Source organism: Suncus etruscus, chromosome 11, assembly GCF_024139225.1.
Source record: "Suncus etruscus isolate mSunEtr1 chromosome 11, mSunEtr1.pri.cur, whole genome shotgun sequence".
In the NCBI taxonomy this organism is placed as follows: Eukaryota; Metazoa; Chordata; class Mammalia; order Eulipotyphla; family Soricidae; genus Suncus; species Suncus etruscus.
Genome location: NC_064858.1, coordinates 57144397 through 57165940, shown reverse-complemented (window position 1 = coordinate 57165940; position 21544 = coordinate 57144397). Strand labels below are relative to the sequence as shown.

General features: G+C 39.8%; 2 protein-coding genes and 1 pseudogene across 3 annotated transcripts in view; 2 read left to right on the top strand and 1 right to left on the bottom strand.

The window, feature by feature from the left end:
- Positions 1-12211, bottom strand: part of UTP20 (UTP20 small subunit processome component) — a 148421-nt gene extending 136210 nt beyond the window's left edge. The window contains exons 1-2 of one of the 2 annotated variants that reach the window (XM_049782797.1): positions 12008-12211; positions 10896-10976 (exon numbers count right to left, since the gene is read on the bottom strand). In XM_049782797.1, coding sequence (XP_049638754.1) covers positions 10896-10976; positions 12008-12052 — 126 coding nt within the window. In that variant the 5' untranslated portion in view covers positions 12053-12211. The remainder of the gene's footprint in view (positions 1-10895; positions 10977-12007) is intronic. The other variant, XM_049782796.1, reaches the window with a different exon arrangement.
- Positions 3604-4728, top strand: LOC126022881 (fructose-bisphosphate aldolase B-like; annotated as a pseudogene).
- SLC5A8 (solute carrier family 5 member 8) overlaps positions 12107-21544 on the top strand; it is a 122430-nt gene continuing 112992 nt past the window's right edge. The window contains 2 exon segments of the mRNA XM_049782940.1: positions 12107-12353; positions 12584-12659. Coding sequence (XP_049638897.1) covers positions 12107-12353; positions 12584-12659 — 323 coding nt within the window.

Sequence of the window (21544 nt, the reverse complement as noted above, 5' to 3'; positions counted from 1 at the left end):
GAAAGCCTATTCAACAAGTGGTGTTGGCACAACTGGTTAGCCATTTGCAAAAAAGCGAACTCAGACCCCCAGCTAACACCATGTACAAAGGTAAAATCCAAATGGATTAAAGACCTTGATATCAGATCTGAAACTATAAGATATATAGAACAACATGTAGGTGAAACACTCCAGGACATTGAGACTAAAGGCATCTTTAAGGAGGAGACAGCACTCTCCAAACAAGTGGAAGCAGAGATAAACAGATGGGACTACATTAAGCTGAGAAGCTTCTGCATCTCAAAGGAGATAGTGCCCAGAATACAAAGGACACCCACTGAGGGGAGAAATTATTCACCCAATACTCATCAGATAAAGGACTAATATCCAAAATTTACAAGGTACTGACAGAACTATACAAGAAAAGAACAACTAACCCCATCAAAAAATGGGGAGAAGAAATGAACAGACACTTTGAAAAAGAAGAAAGGCAAATGGCCAAAAGGCACATGAAAAGATGCTCAACGTCACTAATCATCAGGGAGATGCAAATCAAAACTATTATGAGGTACCACCTCACGCCACTAAGATTGGCACACATCACAAAAAAGGAAAACAAGCAGTGTTGGCAGGGATGTGGAGAGAAAGGAACTCTTTTTCACTGCTGGTGGGAATGTCGTCTAGTACAACCTTTATGGAAAGCGATAAGGAGATTCCTTCACAAACTGGAAATTGAGCTTCCATACGATCCAGCTATACCACTCCTAGGAATATACCCGAGGAACACAAAAATACAATACAAAAATCCCTTCCTTACACTTATATTCATTGCAGCGCTAATTACAATAGCCAGACTCTGGAAACAACCAAGATGCCCTTCAACAGATGAGTGGCTAAAGAAACTGTGGTACATATACACAATGGAATACTATGCAGCCGTCAGGAGAGATGAGGTCATGAAATTTTCCTATACATGGATGTACATGGAATCTATTATGCTGAGTGAAGTAAGTCAGAGGGAGAGAGAAAGATGCAGAATGGTTTCACTCATCTATGGGTTTTAAGAAAAATGAAAGACATTTTTAACAGTATCTCAGAGACAAGAGACAAGAGAGATGAGGGCTGGTAGGTGCAGCTCATGACATGAAGCTCATCACATAGAGTGATGAGTGCAGTTGGAGAGATGACTACACTGAAAACTATCATAACAATGTGAATGAATGAGGGAAGTAGAAAGCCTGTCTCGAGTACAGGTGTGGGAGGGTGGGGAGGAGGGAGATCTAGGAAACTGGTGGTGGGAATGTTATACTGGTGAAGGTGGCTGTTCTTTACATGACTGTAATCATACAACTATAATCATTTGTAATCACGGTGTTTAAATAAAGATAATTATAAAAAAAGAAGGATGCCTTAAGGCAATATAGATGGTATTTTTTTTTTAATTTCTTTTTTAAGAGTCTGAACTAAGGGGTAGAGCAATAGTATGATCAAAACAGGTTTTCATAAATGTTTACTTGTATTTGTAAGTGTAAAACTATGAAGGATTGTGCATGCATCAAACTGTCAACACTGGTTTCCTGACAGTAAGGGATAGAAGGGGCAGATGAATTTACCAAGGTCACCACTATATTGTGTAGCTTGTTAACTCAGCATATATTACTTTGTACTTTGAAAGACAAAACCAATAAGCTTGTATTCTGTTTATTTGAATACTCTTAACATGAGAAAAGGGGCGAGAACAAATGCATGAGCATACATAAAAAGAGCATGCCAAACCCATAGTCTTAAAAAACAAAGCCAAAAAAGCGAGCCTTTACATTGAGCTCTGTAAATCTTTAAAGAAAAAAAATCCAAAAAATTAAAACTTTGTCAGAACAAATAGGAAGAGATTCCCATTAAACTTTATTCTTAAAACAAAATACAGCCTAATACAGCAGATATACCTGACAGTTTGAAAACCAGAAGTGAAGACATTCCTAGATGAGCACAACGACTGCACATGCCAATCAGAGAGGACAGTACTCCTGGTCTTTGCACATGATTCTATCATTGGTGGTGAGTCTACGAAAAGGGAATTACCCCTTGAATCTGGTTTAGACCTCAGGACTTTGCTCTAACCAGTAACAGAAGTGATGGATCACTTCCAATAATAGAAGTTATTATAAATACAAAAAATGCCCAAATGAAAAAATATCCCAAAATGCAGCAATGGAAGTGATCCTAGAAATGCTAAAACTGGGCTTTAAAAAGTTCTGTGGCTTGTTTTCACTCTCAGAAAGAAATCTGCCTTTATGAAAAGAATCCTAGTCTACTTTACTAGAGAATATGACATATGAGAACAACTATGCAGACAACTAACACGACAGTCAATAGACTGAGGTCACTATGAACCATCCACAGCCCAGGACTCTAATGAAAGCTTTCTTTTATGACTCAACCTTCTATCCCACAATATTTCATACCTGCCCCATGGTTTAAACTATAAACTACATACTACATGTTCAACCTGCAATTTCACTTCCGAAGTAACCAATACTCTTCTTGAATGGTCACAAGTATATCAAACTCAACAAACTCCAAATCAAATCAACTTCATCCTACTCTTCCTATAACTTGATCTCAATGATCTTCCCAACCACTCCATTGCAGGACTAAAAACCCATTCTCTTCTCTCATAGATCCAGTAGCTCAGATGCTCTCTCCATTTTTACTCTTCAATATTCCTATTCTTTCTCCTTTCTCCATCTTGGCTACATCTACCATAGTCACTTCTCACTTTAATGATTGCTAGATGCTCACAATTGAGTTATCTGACTTCAGATTTACTTTTTCTCCTATACCAAAGCCAAAAATATCAAAAATTTATACCTAAGTGTGTCAATCACTCTCTTTCCTAATATTCTGACAATGAATATCCACAACTTCAAGACAAAAATACAACCTGAGCTTTGGATTTAATTATCATTATCTCTCAAGTGATCCCTCCACCAGCACACCCTAATACCCAATATTGTAATCACATTTTCTCCACAATACTTTGAATATAACATGTATTTTCTAATTTGTTTCTTTACAAAAATTTCTACATTTCCTGTCCTTTCCTGCTACATTAAAACCTATACAAATAAGAATCTAAAAGAACAAAAAAAAAACTCAGGGCCGGTGAGGTGGCGCTAGAGGTAAAGTATCTGCCTTGCAAGTGCTAGCCAAGGAAGGACTGCAAATGGGTGTCCCATATGGTCCGCCCAAGCCAGGGGCAATTTCTGAGCCCTTAGCCAGGAGTAACCCCTGAGCATCAAACGGGTGTGACCCAAAAAAGCTTAAAAAAAAAAAAGCCTATACAAATAAGAATCAATGCAAGTTTCACTACTCTATAATCTTTTTTTTTTTTTTTAACATCGCCCTTGCCTACCCTTCCAAAAAAGTTAGGTGAATTCCGAAGCACTTGAATTCACATATACTTTGAATAAAGAGCAGAGTTGAGTGAATCATAAGAACTAAGATTGAATCTCTAGATTCAGAAAATGTTTTGTAGTATCTGAAAAGGTAAGCAGAGGAATAATGACTTGCTGCAGCAAAAGAGACAAGATTTAAAAAATAAAAAGACAAGATTTTAAAGTAGGGATGTGCTGCTATTCAGCTACTGCTGCCTCATCTTATCTTCTGATATCTAAGATTCTTCTCTCAACTGTCAACCTGGCTCACAGATTTCCAGCCCTAACCCCAAAACAGAAAAGAGCTCTCAGCTCTCAGTGTGCCCAGCACACTGTTTCCAATGGGAAGAGGATCCTAGCTATATGAGTCTGTAGGCACCATGGGAATCCGCCTATAGAGGAGTAAAAGAAGAACACAGAAGAAAATTTCAGGCAGTTCCGAGTGAAAATTCCATGAGCCAGAGCATCAAAGGTGTGATTCTATTTCATGAGACTCTCTACCAGAAGAAAATCCAGATACAGCGTTTCAAAAACATCCTCAAGGAAAAGGGGACTGTTGTGGGAATCAAGCTAGATCAAGGAGCTACTCCCCTTGCAGGAACAAATAAAGAAACCACCATTCAAGAGCCTGATGGCCTTAATGAGTGCTGTGCGCAGTATAAGAAAGATGGTGCTGACTTTGGCAAATGGTGCTGTGGTAAGAATTGCTGACCAGTGTCCATCCACCCTTGCTATCCAGAATGCCAATGCCCTGGCCCACTTACCCCAGTATTTGTCAGCAGAATGGGCTGGTACCTATTGTTGAGCCAGAGGTAATTCCTGATAAAGATCATGACTTAGAACACCATCTTTATGTGTGATAGAGAAGGTCCTGGCTACTGTCTACAAAGTCCTGAGTAACCATCATGTTCACCTGGAGGGTACTTTGCTGAAGCCAACATGGTGACTGCTGGACATGCCTGCACTAAGCGGTATACTCCAGGGCAAGTGGCAATGGCCACTGTCACAGCTCTCCACCAAATTGTTCCTGCCGCTGTTCCTGGTATCTGCTTTTTGTCTAGTGGCATGAGCAAGGAGGATGCTACTCTCAATCTCAGTGCCATCAACCTATGCCCTCTACCAAAGCCCTGGAAACTAAGTTTCTCTAAGAGGCCCTGCAGGCAGTGAGCTGGCTGCTTGGGATGGCAAGGCTGCAAATAAGAAGGCAACCCAAGAGACTTTTATGAAGCGGGCTGTGGCTAACTCCCAGGCAGCCAAGGGACAGTATGTTCTCTCAGGTTCTTCGGTGCTGTTTCTACCCAGTCGCTCTTCATAACATAATATACCTAGAGGGATGGCCAAGCTGGCTTTTCTAGGTGTCTTAGGAGGAGGACTGAAAGGAAACCAGCTTTCGACTGTCATTGGAAATTAGACAAAATTATATCAGAACCACTAGAAACACATTATGACTCAAATTTTTACTAGGAGAAAAATCAGTTATTGAAACATAAGTTTGAATATCATGGATCTGATGAACACACACACACACACACCACACAAAAGCAAAAAAAAGAAAACAGGTTTTCAGAGAAAATCCATTCTCCATTCAAATATCAAACTAGCCAATGAAACACCTCAGGAACTGAATGTAGAGAAATGCATTTTGTTAAACAATCTTTGCAGCACTAAATTATGGAGACAATAGCAACAACAAAAAAATATATTCTATAACCCCTCAAAAAAAATAAAGTAGGAATGTGATTCCCTATAAAATGTTGCACCTGGTGTGGATCTATGCATGGAACTAAGCAGGGTACAAGGAAAAGGATGCCCATGAGTTCCTCATTGAAACACTAGGTGTCTTGCACAGGCACTGGGAAGGCGATGAGGTTTATTGCCTGAGGTTTATAAGGCCAGAGCATTCAGAAAGCAGTGCCAAAATTAAATGCAGTAGTTGCTAAAGCTACCACGAGTCCACCAAACAGCTGACAATAAAGAAATTATCTGCTATTGCTTGTTTTCATTTCAAACAGTTCAACCACTCAGACAAACAAAATATATATTGTATTTTCTGGTGTGTAAGACGACTTCGACTTCTCTTTTTTTTTTTTTTGGTTTTTGGGCCACACCCGGCGGTGCTCAAGGGTTTCTCCTGGCTGTCTGCTCAGAAATAGCACCTGGCAGGCACGGGGGACCATATGGGACACCAGGATTTGAACCAACCACCTTTGGTCCTGGATCGGCTGCTTGCAAGGCAAACGCCGCTGTGCTATCTCTCCGGGCCCGTAAGACGACTTCTTAACCCATGAAAATCTTCTTAAAAATCAGGGGTCATCTTATATGCCAGTATATGGCATGCTGAAACTTACTCCAGCTTCAGAGAGAGTGATTCACCCCTCTTACCGCCACATCTCATGCAAATGCCAGGCGTCATCACTCAGTCCTCTGCTTGTCCTGATTAATCTTTCAGGGCACACAGAGGAGCTTAGTTACCAAATGCTGCATCCTATCCAGCCTCAAGATGTCATCTGACTTTCGGGTGCTCAAACCCTATATTTTAACAGGAAAAGTAGGGGTTGTCTTAAACGCCCAGTCTCTTATACACTGGAAACTATGGTATATCCTTTCCTCTTGAACTTGATACAACAATGTTCATGGGTTCAAGTAAAGAAAGCAGGATAATGGATAGTTAGAGCTGCCACCTAACAGTGAAAATGATGAGAATAAGTATCCCTTGTTTGCAGTGGTTAATCACAAAGGAACAATAGAGAGTGTTCACTATACTATACTATGACACCAGAAGGACCAGTGGATCAAGTGTGATGTTGCTGTCATCACAAGGCCAGTATTTAGGGTCTGCTGGATAGTGAAGGATGTTTGCTGTTTTATCACAAACAGGTCCAGGAAAATGAGCCCCAAAAAGTGAAAGAAATGAACACACAAGCCTATTGAAATGACACACTTTGATGACTGACAATATCCAAACTACAATTTGCATCGAGATGTAAAGGACCATGGGTGGGCTTGATGGAATAATAAATGAACAGTATCCAGTGTCTGAAAGGTCCAGATTGGAAAAGAAGTGGAAGGAAAGGAGAAGAGAAAGGCTCTAGTCTAGGCAGGAAGTCACTGAATAAAAAAAAAAAAAAAAAAAAACCAACTTATATGGGAAGAAGATTCTGGGTGAGGAAAGCAGGAGCAGGAAAGTCCAATATGGGTATATATTCTATACTCCTCCAATATATTGTGTAGAAAAGTGTGGGGTGAGAGGGGATAGAATGGGAGGGTATGCCCTTTTAACAAAAATATCTTCTCTATTAGTTTTTCAGCTTTAATTGAACAATCACAAATACTTCTGTGCTGAAAGGGGGGCAGAGTTTATATCAATTTAGCCTATTACATACATATGGATTTGAAAGTGGAAAAGTAGAGAAGATGGGAATATCCCACTGACAAACACCTTTACCAGTTTCTTTGTGTTTATGATTTTTGTGTTATTAAATGCAGTCTTGAAAAAAGCAAAGCTCTTATGGACTAGTGAAAAAGGCAGTAAGAAAGGGACTTGTACATTGGGAAACAACTTCCCAATGTAGTTGAAAACACAAATACTATAAGATACATAACAAAGACAGGCCACAGCTAAGAGAATAGTGTCTGGTCTGGTGCCTTAATCCTGGAGGCCAGCTCTTCTCAGGTATGGGGTTAGGAGACACCCCATGCCAGAGGCAATCTCCCTAGCTTAGGGGGTGCTGTGAGGATTGGCAGGCCTCTAGCCGTTCCCCTATTTCCCCCTGGACTCTAGGCCTGGCCCTGAGTGCCACCTCGGGTGACCTGCTGTGCATTCCAGGTGGACTCTATTAGGGATCTCCAGGCTTCCCCTCCCCCCATTCTAGGGAGGAGGAGCAGAGGGAGGGGCCGGGCAGATAGCTGGCTTCCGGTGCCTTGATCCTGGAGGCCAGCTCTTCCCAGGTATGGGGTTAGGGGACACCCCATGCTGGATGGCATTCTCCCTAGCTTGGGGATGCTGGGAGGCTTGGCAGGCCTCCAGCCGTTCCCCTATTTCCCCCTAAACTCTAGGCTTGGCCTGAGTGCCACCTCGGGTGGCCTGCTGTGGGTTCCAGGTGGACTCCATTAGGGGTCTCCAGCTCCCCACCTCTACACTAGGGAGGAGGAGCAAAGGGAGGGGCCGGGCAGATAGCTGGCTTCCGGTGCCTTGATCCTGGAGGCCAGCTCTTCCCAGATATGGGGTTAGGGGACACCCCATGCCGAAGGCATTCTCCCTAGCTTGGGGGGTGCTGGGAGGCTTGGCAGGCCTCCAGCCGTTCCCCTATTTCCTCCCCTACTCCAGGCATTCCCTGGTTGCCGGCCCAGGTGAACTCTATCGTGGTCCTCAGGCTTTCCCCCTTTCTCTCCTGACACTAAGGGGGGGACACATGGGGTGAATGGCAGGCCAATGCAGCACAGGTGTATGTCGGGACATTACGTCGTGACATTCACTGGTATATTTTTTTCTCATTGGTCTCCATCTCAAAAACCGCGCGGGTACCATATATATTTAAAATAAAAATAGGAGGATTGGGGCCGGGAAGGTGGCGCTAGAGGTAAGGTGTCTGCCTTGCAAGCGCTAGCGTAGGACGGACCGCGGTTCGATCCCCACGGTTCGATCCCCTGGCGTCCCATATGGTCCCCCCAAGCCAGGGGCAATTTCTGAGCGCATAGCCAGGAGTAACCCCTGAGTGTCAAACGGGTGTGGCCCAAAAACCAAAAAAAAAAAAAAAAAAAAAAAAAATAGGAGGATTGACTCTCAGTTTGGGAAGAGACCACTCGGGTGGGGGTACCATATATTTTCAAAATAAAAATGAGAGGATGGATTCTCAGGCTGGGAAGAGGCCAGTACTCTTTACCTACTTGTTTACTCTCACTTGGCCTCTTCGTTCTTTCATTGTGTAACTGTGGTTGCTACCATACTAGGTTTCTGATTAGTTCCCATAAACAGTGACAATTGAGTCCACTGTCCTAAGTTAGACTGTTTATTTTCCCCACTTTTATCTTTTCTCCTCTTTGTGAACTGTTCAATAAGGTATTTTGGTGAAAGAGTCCCTCTCTATCTTTCCTTCCCTTTGTTATTTGTTAAATAAGAAAGTTTGTAGAAGTGTCCCTCCATTTATATAAGAACCAAGTCAATTGGATTGTTGGACTTGTTCTAGAATCCCCATAGGCACCAATCTCGTCATGTGATACTGTTCTTCCTTGCATAGGCACATTAAAATGGGAAATTATATACAAACACGCTCTTATCTTATAGAGATGGGAACACACAAATTTTCTTAAACAGTGAAATTGTATCCACTGTCTTAAATTAGATTGTTTATTTTCCCCACTTTTTATCTTTTTTTCTCTTTGTGAACTGTTCAATAAGGAATTTTGGTAAAAGAGTCCCTCAGTTTAATGCTTATGTTTGAACCAGGTCCGGGGATTGTTGGACTTGTTCTTGCGGCCCCCTTATGCGCTGATAACGCCAAGTGGCATTACTCCTTGTTTGTATGGGCACATTAAAATGGAAAATACTATACATACAAATAAGTTCTTATCTAATAGAGATAGGAACACACAAATCTTGTGGTGCAATGGAACCTTAAACCCTGAACATTGACATGATGACCTGGCACAGGCCTCAGAGGTTTGGGCATTTTCCAGTCACTCCTGAACCAGGGAAGCCATCTATAAAACATCCAAAGTTGTCAATGACATCACCTGGAAGCAATCCTCTACCAGGAAAGACCCTACTGCTGCTCTGACATAGATTTACTCAAGGGTCTTCCCTTAACACTGAGAAGATTTAAACAACAACAACGACCTGCGTACTGGACAGGGCTTTCTGCATTGCCCTTAATTGTGAGTTGAAATTAGATGCTGCTCCGCACCATCCTGACTTCAATGTAGGATATACAGATTCCAGGACCTTCAATACAGAAACATGACACCAACAACAGAGACTGTGAAAAATATAACTGTATGGGCACTACAGACAATGACTGGGATTGGACAAACTAGTTTTCCTGGAGCCTAGAAATGGTCTTATGTCAGGAAACTTCAGGGGTAGGGTCTCCTTGTACTTAGGCCAGAGTTTTCCCTTTCCATGACCCCCATACTTTGGTGGGCCCATGCAAACGATAATTGCTACTCTAAGATTGTTTTTACAGTGCTCCTTTGACTCTAAACCTTTAAGAAACCACTAGTAAAAATGTCTGGAACTGCAAAAAAAAAAAAAAAAAAAAAAAAGGTTTACGTTAGTGTTAACATATATGCTTTTAGTTACACTAGCATTCTGGGGGATAAAGGAGGGAGATAAGGGATATATGCTTGGGAAAAGGGATGAAGGGAGGACAACACTGGTGGTGGAAGGCCCTCATTTATTGTCACTGTGTACCTTAAATATAACTGTGTAAGATTTTTAATTCACTTTGGCCACAATAAAAATTAAAAATTTAAAAAAGAGTATAGTGTGTGTTTTAAGAGCTATGTGATATATTTGAGCAAATCAATGAAACTGCAACTGTTCCCTTATTTGTACAATGCAGGTAATTCCTTAATTTAAAGTGTATTGATAAAGAATGAAAGATATAAAGTATGTCAGCGTATAAAGAAAAAAAATAAAGAAATAAAGAAAGAAGAGGTGTGTGTGATTAGAACTGAAAAAAAAATACTATGTGGTCCTTTGTTTTAATAGAAAAGGAGACTAGGCTTTGAAGAAGTAACTTTCAAAATCTCTTTAAAATAGTGAGGCTAAGGTTGGTTCCTTGCTTTGCATGTATCAATCCGGATTTGATCTCGGGCACCCTGTAGAGTTCCCCTAAACTGCTAGGAATGATCATCCAAGCCAAGAGTAAGACCTTAGAACTGCCAGTTGTGGCTCTCCCTCCCCCACAAAAAATGAAGTCTTTAAAATTATAGCATATGGATGATAGATCTGTAGCAGTGCTAGAAATCATGTGGGGAAAGTGCTACTAAGTGTTCAGTCAACTTATCTGTGTAATACAAAATTGTTCTACAGAACTTTCTATAGTGGGGTTACTCATATCTGAACTTGATCAATGTGGTTGCAAATGATTTCATAAGGCATTTGAGAGTTTTAGTTTTGTTTAACTTAAGGCTAACTAAACATATTTGACAACTATTATTGAAAATCTAAAGCTTAGGAAGAAAATATTTCATGTTCCAAAAAGGAACTCACTTCTTCTAGGAGAAACTAATGCTGACTGAGCACTTAAAGATCAGCTAACATGGGGCCAGAACGGTGGCACAGCGGTAGGGCGATTGCCTTGCAAGCGGCTGACCTAGGACAGACAGTGGTTTGATTTTCCCGGAGCCCCATATGACCCCCAAGCCAGGAGCAATTTCTGTGCGCATAGCCAGGAATAACCCCTGAGCATCACCGGATGTGGCCCAAAAACAAAAACAAAACAAAACAAAAAAAGATCTGCTAACATAAGATTCTCTTACCTCATCATAACTTGCAGTTCTGTCAATTCGGTGAATAATGTCGATGTTCACATTTCCTAGTCGTTCAGCAAATGTAAGAAACTGGGGAGGGAGCGAGGGAGGAAACACATTTAAAATGTATCACTGTCACTTATATTAAATGTCTGTTAATGCTGTCTAATAATCAAGATGGATAATTTTCCTATGAAAGTTTTAAAGCCACCTCCTGTAACAGTAACAATATGCCTCTCAAAATTTCAAACTAGCATTTTCTATACATCATGCAGTGTCTAATTCATTTTAAAACTCAAAGAAGACATCATTGATCATCACAAATATATAGACACACAGGTCCCATTTTTGGCATTCCATATGGTCCCAGAGCCTGCCAGGAGCCATTTCTGAGAGCAGAGCCAGGCATAACCCCTGAAGAATACAGGGTATGGTCCAAAAAAGAAAAAAAAGTCAAACAAACAAACAACCCCCAACACATTGATGGACATAGTCTTACCATTGTATACACACACACACACACACACACACTCACTCTCTCTCTCTCTCTCTCTCTCTCTCTCTCTCTCTCTCTCTCTCTCTCTCTCTCTCAAGACATTTGAGTATGCTCATGTCTTTCCAGTTGTGTCATTTCAAATAAAATCTTCATGATAGTCTCCTGTAGTTTATACTGCCTGGGTCATCCCCAAGCTCAGAGATCTCGCAAATTGTTACCATCTTTTTTTTTACCGTCTTCTTTTTTTAAATGCATTATCCTACCACTGTACAGTAATGAAAAAACCCTCAGTGAGACAAATAGTGGTTTAATAGGCAACAGAAGGAAATCTCCAGCTGCCGGCCGGTCCCCATTCTCCACCCCAAACAATTCGCCTATTTTAACGAAATTTCGCTTGGTCTGCAGTAAACTCCCAGACGGTCAAACCCCAAAACACAAGAGCAAAAGGTGTTATGCAGACATCTTGTTTACTGAGCCCAAGGGGTTCCTCTCTTTTGCCAGCGGCTCTGACTAAAATTCACGCTTGACCCACTAAACATCGCACCACCAAGAGTTCCACTCACAGTCAAATCTCACGGCCCAGACTCCGAGGCTACACAGTTCCGGCCCTGGCCTCCTAGCTTACCCGGTATGTATTTTCCTTCTTGTGGGAAACTGGCTTTGTCTTCATGGCTGCAGAACGACGTAAGCCCGCGAGGGCCTCACGAAACGTGGGTGGAAAGCAATGGGCTTTAAGAGGAGGAAACCGTCCACACTGCACAAAGCACAGCACCACGCGGTCCGATTCTCCGGTGCCAGCCCCAACTCTCGTTCACATGTAGCAGAGACCCCTGGGCGCCGCCATATTGGGTCGGGGTGGGGCCTAAAGCGTCACGTGGGCGGAAAAAGCGAACGGAGCAGGCGCACCAGGAAGCGGGCGGGAGCTTGGAAAGCGCTAACAGGCTCTACACTGGCTCTAGAGCTGTTGTGTTGTTCGTTCTTCTTAATAAAGTTTTTTTTCTCTTTTTTTTTTGGTGGGCGGGGCTCGCCCGCTGACGCACAGGGTTTACTCCTGGTTATACGCTCAGAAATCGCTCCTGGCTTGGGGGAGCCATCGCTCCAGCCCCTAAAGTTTTGTTTTTCTCTTTCTTAATGAGCGTTGTATTATAAAAGGAAACATGTTTGTAGTTATCGGATCATAGTCATTTGCCTTTACTGTTAGCTGCGTACCGTGAGAAACGCAATGTTCACAATTTCTCAGTACGAACGCATCGTAAGCACTACCAGTACGTACACACGTGAGACACTTTTTTCTTCCAATTTGCCATTTGTTATATGACAGAAAACGTGTGACTTTAGTGCAAAAATAGCAATAAATGATACATACAGGATAATTGACTAAGCTCCAAATAGAATGCTTTGCAGTCTTTTATCAAGAAATCTTTTATTACTGAGTTATTTTCACATCTTGGCTGTTGTAAAATGTGAATATATATGTTTTTCTATATCTTTTTTTTTCAAGCAATTATTTTGTGTACTTGGCCAAGAAGTGTAATTCCTGAGTTATATGGGAATTGTGTTTTTAATTTTTTGAGAAGTCTGTTCTGTAGAGGCTGAGCCAGATTACATATCCATGTCATTTCCATGTAATTCTCCATGTAAGTGAGGAGAATTGATTCCACCACATCTCCACCAATGCTGGTTGTTTCCTAACTCTTTGATGTAGGGCCTAGATTGATTCTAGGCTATTCTCACTGTATGAGTTTGACATAATTTTTGTCATTTTGGTTTGAATTTTCATAGATTCAGTGATGATTACTTACTTTTCATATGCTTGTTTGCCATACTTATGTCTTTTTCGTATGTTTAGCTCTCCCTGTTTTTTGACGAATTGCTTTGTTTTTGTTTTTGTTTTAATATCTTTATTTAAACACCTTGATTACAAACATGATTATGGTTGGGTTTCAGTCATGTAAAGAACACCCCCCCCCTTCACCAGTGCAACATTCCCATCCCCATTGTCTCATATCTCCCTCCTCCCCACCCCTGCCTGTACTCTAGACAGGCTTTCTACTTCCCTCATTCATTCTCATTGTTATGATAGTTCTCAATGTATTTATTTCTAACTATACTCATCACTCTCTATGGTGAGCTTCATGAAGTGAGCTGGAATGTCCAGCCTTTCTCTGAAGTTGCTTTGTTGTTGAGTTTGGTGAATGCTTTATATACAGACATGTATTTTTAGTTAATAATAACATAATTATAATGGTTTATTCATTGTACCAGCCATAACAACATAAGTATGTCATATGGAAACTGTGCTATTTTACATAAATATCGTAAATTTAAAACTACCAAAATTAAAAAATTGATTTTAAAGAAATGTAAACTGACAGGAGATGTAATTCACTGGTAGAATATGCATACAGATGTATGAGCTCTGGGATAACTTCCAAGAACCTCACATAACTCTCTCACTCTCACACTCACTCTCTCTCACACACACATGCATACACATGCTCATTCTCACGCACACATACACTGACACATATACAACATTTAAATCTCATTTTCCAGGGAACCTAGTCATTTTTCTCATTTACCAGAGGTGATGTTTGAAAAGCATTACCTATATTCTTTTGATTGCAGACTGAGAGGACTTTCAACAATGCATGTACAACATCTTGAAGTAGTATATTTCTTAAAGATGGAAAAGAAAACAGAGCAATAAAGCAATATTTTTCATTATTTGTTCCTTGAGAAGATAAAGGTCTGAAACACTTGGCCCAGGTGCTTTTCCACTTCATGGGCCATGCCACAATCTTCCTCTTTTGTAGCCTGTGATTGCTTGGTGGCCATCTTTCAGCTCCTCTTCTACATGTACATCACCATCCAGACAGCCTGGACAATAGACTTTGTCCATTCCATGATTCAACTGGCTCAAATGGTCCTGCTGCCTTTTTGTAGCTTCAATGTCCTGAGTAATTTCTACTCTGATGTACCGCAGGAGCTGACATTTGCCTTTCACACACACATCTGGCCCTGTTATATGATATATAACAGTGGGATGCTGCATGTTATCTGATTCTTCTCCTGATTTCTTCCTTGATATCCTGATAGTGCTGAAGAGTATCATCACTGTTACCTAGGGCAGGCCAGGAGGAAGGCAGCTTCCACTTCTTACACCCCACCTCACCCTCCACATTATTATGGTTTCTGTGATCTTCCAAGTTTTATTCTTGTTTCTTTGCCTCTTTCTCCATGAATAAGGCTGTGTTCATCAGTCACAAGGTGATGACACCTGTGTTCAACCCTGTTATCTATACCCTAAGAAAAAAGGAGTTACAGGCAACAGTGAAGTGATTAGGGAGGTGCTGTCTGGCTTGTAAGAGGGACTGACAAAAGTAGTCATTTCTCTTTGACTTTGCTTTCATTCTTTTGGAGACTGAAGAGAGGGCCTATACTGAATCTGCTTTCCTCTCACTTGTGGAATTGTTGTGAAGACCTGGATAGAAATGAATGAGTTTTGAAACTGAGCAACTCAGATTCCCAAAGAGGAATTAGTAGTTAATTGTATAATTAGTTGACTCTTGAACAGTGAGGAGCTTAGGATCACTGAGAACCCTATAAATTAAAGAATGCTGATATAACTATCCTGTTTAGATTTTTTTCCTAGCACCCCTATTTTATTTTTTGGGGTTTACAAAGTTATTGATAACACTTCAATGTTCCAACTCCAAACTTGCCACCAATGTCAATATCCCTCCACAATAATTCAAGATTCTTTCCCTCTCACCCCACCTCCTTGTCAATATTTTATTTGCTTATTAATTTTGGGTCACATATTTATGCTAGTTTTGAATCTTTTTGTTTGATATGCATAGTTGCTTAATCTCCACACCATCAAAATGTCCAAAACCCTTGATCAATGCCCTTATCATACCAGTAAGCTTCCTCATTCTTCTCCCCCTTATTTCCTTCTCCTTGGCATTCTCATTACTGTAATCTAGAAACAATGGTTTGCCTTTAATACTTTCTAAGCCCTTTGTATTGTTACTCTATATATCACAAATAAGTGAGGATATTCAATATTTGTCTTTCTCCCTTTAAATTACTTCACTTCACATAAAACCCTTCAGTTCTATCCTTATATCATGAATGCCTGGTTCACCTTTCATAGAGATATAGTTTTAATGAAAATTTGTATTATTTCATGCATAACCTCTATTAACATATTTTCCTACCACTTGTTGGCTATGATCATAGAAGAAATTTATGCTTATTTGGCTTGTTTTTTTAGCACTTACTCAACATATATAAATTGAAAGTCTACAATGTGTCAGACAGATGCTTTTCTGTAGACTTAGAATGAGAGATAGCAGTAATAATGACAATTCTGTTTATAAATATTTGTTTGAGGTGCTTACATTTTATTTAGGTAACAATGGAGAGATTAGCAGACAACTGGATTCATTCCTGTCTTGATGCTGATTGTATAATATGCCTAGTTATTGAAAGGTGGGAAGTATTTAAAACTACAAACTGGATGAGAATATTAGAATGAAAGTAATGAGAAGGAAGATGAAGAAATTAAGTTGCCAAATTCAACCCTCAAGTGCTTAAAAAATTTAGCAGTGGGCAGGAAGTTGACTAGGAAAAAGAGCCAGTGAGACAGAGACTCTTCTTGACTTGGATGCAGAACCACATATCTAAAAAATGAGGGTGGGAAGTAGCTGCTGGATCTGTCAAGGATGAGTTACTGGTGACATTAACAAGTACAATCCAGTGGAAAGGCCAGGAAGTTAAAATACATAAGGAGTGAGAAGGGAACAGAGTAAAGAAGCAGTGTAGCCATAAAACTTTCACCTAATAAAGAGGGTCCATGTTATCACAGGTCTGTTGTAACTATTATGCTTATAATATTTATTATTTTGCTTTTTTAAAATATTTTAAAAATTTTAAAAACATTATTATTTTTTTATTTTTCTTCAGGAAAAATATTATTAAACTATTATTGACATGCAGATTTTTAGCAGAATAGTTGGCTCTTTTCACCTTGATGCCATAAGTAAGATCTTATAAAGTGTGGTTTGAAAACTGTGTAACTTCTCAATAGAAAAATGTAAATAAGTTCTTCCACATTAAAATATAGAATGTATTTCAGAGATTTCAAAGTGTGCAGTTCTCTAAAAGTAACAGATTCCATACTGATCTATGTGCTTAACCTATTCCTGAAATAACCTCCTATAGTTATGCCCTTTTCCTTTTCTATTATTGACTTTTGATAATGTAGTTAATGGGACATTAAGGACAGGAAGATAAAATGGAAATCAAGGTGACTGAAAGAGTTGTCTCAAGTTATGTATTGTATTAATAAATATGTGCTCTTCATTCATTAGCAATTCTGGTTGCACAGTTATCAGTATAACTTCCTAACGAACAAGAGCTGGAACTTGCTCACCTGGGTTTGAATCCTAGATCTGCCATCTATTAGTGGTGTGACATCTCTTATATGTAAAACAGAGCTGACAAAAAGTACCTGTCTATGTAGTGGGATATGTAGCAAATAAACCAATGAAGGAAAAGTGCATTCCTTTTGGAATGGAGGAAAGGATGCTAGGTCTTTAAATCTGTCCCCTCAGATAAGTTCTTAACCTTCTAGATTCCAACTTACTGATAGACCACAAGGAGATGGTCATAATCTTCCAACGTGTTATGTTGGAACATTGAACATGAGATAAATGTTTGCTAAAGAGATAAATGAGTGACCATTTATTCCCAACTATTTGGCTACCTGAAAAGTTTCTTTAAGGGCAGAAAATGTGTACTCAATAGACTTTGTATTAGTAGCACAATCTTGAACTTCAGTTGTTTGATTTGTATAATTAATATTTTGTTGAATTAACAACGCATATTATATATTCACTGAACCCTAAAAATTTTAAGGGTAACACTTTTATGTTAATTGGAGTTGTGCCACATGACTTTTATTTTTAAAAGGAATAAAACTTTATTTTTCAAAATGTGAAGTTTATGTCTGCCTGGAGGAAGAAGGGAGCAAAGGGGAAATTCTAAGTAGCTATTTTCCTAAATCTCCAATACACACTTTGGTTTATAATCCATGTGTCACATGATTTCTAAGGTTTTTCCCAAAACTAAACTTCTATTTAACATTAAGCACAACATTGTAAAGGCCCCACTACTTACTTATAAATAATCTGACCAGCTCATCTTTTCTTGTCCTCCAACATATTCATGTCTCTTCTTCTGCCCTATCTAATTCAACCAGATAACTTCATCATGTAATTCCTTGCATGTTTGCTAGAGAAATCATAGAAATTTTGTCCTCTCATCTTTGCTCCCTTCATATTTGATAGGTTAGGTGTAATTGTCAATCCTAATGAGAATAAATAGCTCAAGTAGCTGTTACTCAGCCTCAGAATGGAAACAAAATGCAGAAAAGGCTTCTAGGCAGAGGTAATCTCTAAGCTGAGACCTGCAGAATTAATGGAAGTTAGACAAAGAATGAGAAATATGGGCACAAGTTCCGGCAGAGGGAATAGTATAAAGGGAAGGGGTGCGAAAGAAAAATGTCCAAAGTGATTGAGTATAAATGTGGTTAGTTTTGACCAGAGAGCTAGTACATGGATTAAAGGACTTGCCTTACATGGAGATGACTCTGATTCAATTCCCAGCAATGCATAGTGCCCGGAACACTGCTAGTAAGAATCCCTGTGCACAGAGCACAGAGTACTGAAAGTTACTTCTAGATGCCTTGTGGGAGTACAGAAAGGAAGATTGCTTTTCTCTTTTAAAGCACTGTACATTGATTTATGTTATCACATGCAGAGTTCCAGAGACAAAGATAATATATGGACTCAGAATGTATTTGTTTTATCAGATACTCTATAATCAAACACTGCCTTGGAGATTCATAAGGGGTTTTACCCAAATAATAAGTAGTAGTCAGACCCAATCTTCAAGCCCAGTAACATAATTATCAAAAGAACATTGTAACTCTGGCTTTTATAGGATAGGGAAAGCCAGAGACATAAAATGCCTCACCCAGGATGACACAGTAAATGAAATGCAGAATTGAAAAACTGTTACCTAACTTCTAATCCAATGTCTTTTCAATTGTAACCAACTTGACTTTGTGCTAAGTAGAAAAGAAGGAGATGACCCACAATATAAGTCTCTAGGACTGCAGCCAGTAGTGTTGTGCTCTTATCAGATCATACTCAAGAGTCCTGAAGGGGCTGGAAGGGTTTGTGAAGTTCTGGGCATCCAATTCAGGGTCTCACCTATTGTGCTCTTATCACTTGAATCATATCTTGGCCTAATCCTAATAACTTTTGAATTGAACTTGCTTCCAAGTTTCTTTATTTTATGTCAGCAGCAAACTGTATCACAATGATTCTTTAAAGAAAACATTGCAGTTTAGAAAACCACCTATTACATGTGAATCAGCTAATCTGAGTGGAGATAATTAGTATTAATAAGACCTTTTACTTATGAAAGACTTGAGGAGTTTCAAAAAATATTTCTTCATCATCTCCCAGTCCTGAGGTCATCTGTGTCTAGGTCATTGCTGCTGTTTTGCAAATGAAGAAATAAACTAATGCCAGAAAATGACTCAGCCAAGATCATTCATCTTTGCTTGAAGATGCAGATTTCCTTGCTCATAATGAGGAACATTCTAACTTTGCATATAATGACTCATTTACTTTTTTTAATGGGTAAATTTCATTTCCCACTTAAAAATGGGAAATCCAAAGCACAGAGTGATTGAGGAGTATATAAAAGTCACCCATAAGAAGCTTGATTAGACTACATAAACCCCTGAGCACCACTGCATGTGGCCCCAAACAAAACAAAACAAAACAAAAACATAAGCTGTCAAAGCTGAGATCTATCTAAATAAGCAGACTGCCCATATTTTGTGCTATTATCAAGTACAATCACATTGCCTCTTCAATAACAACTGAGGAATAATTTTATGACTTGGGTAGCATATGGGCATTCTTCCAGAATCTCTGAGATAAGTGCAGGTATCTCACAATGCCTATGGCATATCATTCCTTTGATGTATGTAGCCACTTGAACTTATTAGTATCTGCTTATATGATAGAGAAATCTGATCAAAATTTATATATAAAGCTTTCATCTGGGTGGTATGGAAGCATTGTATATGCCTTCTTTGATATCATTTTTCTATTTTTTTATTTTCTAGACTGTGAACTTTCTACTGTTTTTCAGAAAAATCAATTTAGTGTTCTAACTTTCCTCTTTTTACCCTTTAACTTATTACTGAAAAGCATGGATATAGAGACATTTTTTTTTATTTCTCCTTTTGGGGATAGCACTTTTTTGTTGTTGTTGTTTTGGGGCCACACCCAGTGGTGCTCAGGAGTTACTCATGGCTTGGGAGACCATAAGGGATGCCTGGGGATCAAAGCACAGTCTGTCCTAGGTTAGCATGTGCAAGGCAGACACCCTATCCCTTGCACACTGCTCCAGCCCCAGGAGTAGCACTTTTTTTTTTTTAAACTTTTTATTGATTGATTGATTGATTGGTTTTTGGGCCACACCCAGTGGTACTCGGGTTACTCCTGGCTTTGCACTCAGAAATTGCCCCTGGCAGGTTGGGGAACCATATAGGATGCCAGGAATCAAACCAGGTCCTCCTAGGTCGGCCACCTGCAAGGCAAATGCCCTACCACTGTACTATCTTTCCGACCCTGGGGTAGCACTTTTAAATTTTATTTTAAGATGCCCCATTCCTTCCTTATTTTTTAAATAAACATTTGTTTATTTATTTATAGTTTTTTGGGGAAGGCACTCAATGGTTACTCCTGATTCTGTGCTCAGAAATCACTCCTGGCAGGCTCAGGGGACAATATGGTATGCCAAGGATCAAACCCAGGTCCATCCTAGGATGGCCACATGAAGGCAAATACCCTATTGTTGTGCTATCACTCTAGCCCCCGTTTTTCTTTTTCTTTTTTTTTTTTTACTTGATTGATTGGTTGATTGGTTTTTGGGCTACACCCAGTGGTGCTCAGGGCTTACTCCTGGCTTTGCACTCAGAAATGCACCTGGCAGTCTGGTGGACCATATGGGATGGGTGATGACCATATGGATCAGCAGCATGCAAGGCAAATGCCCTACCACTGTACTATCTTTCTGGCCCTGGGGTAGCACTTTTAAATTTTATTTTAAGATGCTCCATTCTTTCCTTATTTTTTTAAATAAACATTTATTTATTTATAGGTTTTTTTGGGGAAGGCACTCAATGGTTACTCCTGATTCTGTGCTCAGAAATCACTCCTGGCAGGCTCAGGGGACAATATGGTATGCCAAGGATCAAACCCAGGTCCATCCTAGGATGGCCACATGAAGGCAAATACCCTATTGCTGTGCTATCACTCTAGCCCCTGTTTTTCTTTTCTTTTTTCTTTTTAACTTGATTGATTGGTTGATTGGTTTTTGGGCTACACCCAGTGGTGCTCAGGGCTTACTCCTGGCTCTGCATTCAGAAATCGCACCTGGCAGTCTGGTGGACCATATGGGATGGGTGATGACCATATGGATCAGCAGCATGCAAGGCAAATGCCCTACTGCTGTGCTATCTCTCCAGCCCCCACATTTTCTTATTCTTAATCTAAGTGGTTTCAATAGCAATACACTCCTTATAACCAGGGTTGGATGTCTCATTTAGCCCATGCCCAGTGAGGGTATCCTCCTGAAAGAAGTAAAATAATTTGTTCAGGGATAGGTATGTAGTCTCAGTCAAACTGATGAAAGTTGGTTCTAGGATTTTAATTGTTGGGAATTAAGTTTCTCTTTCTAATCAAATAATATATACAGTATAAACCAGAGGCTTCTGGTGGCCATATTGCCCCCTTAAAACATGTTTGCATGAGAATAAAACTAAAAAACCAAAGTGGAACCAAGAGATAGAATTAGGAGGATCAGTGACAAATTTGGATAATCTTGTTCTAGCTGTGTCACTCTGGAATGTGTCCTACTGGGATATTCAGTGTGATCAGCCAACCAACTCCCTTATGTGAGTAAGCAAATCTGAATTGGACTTAATGTTGTTTACAAACTTGATTAGTTTTCTTTTTTTTTATTAGTTTTCTATTTAAATCATTGTATTGATGAATATATGCACCATTTA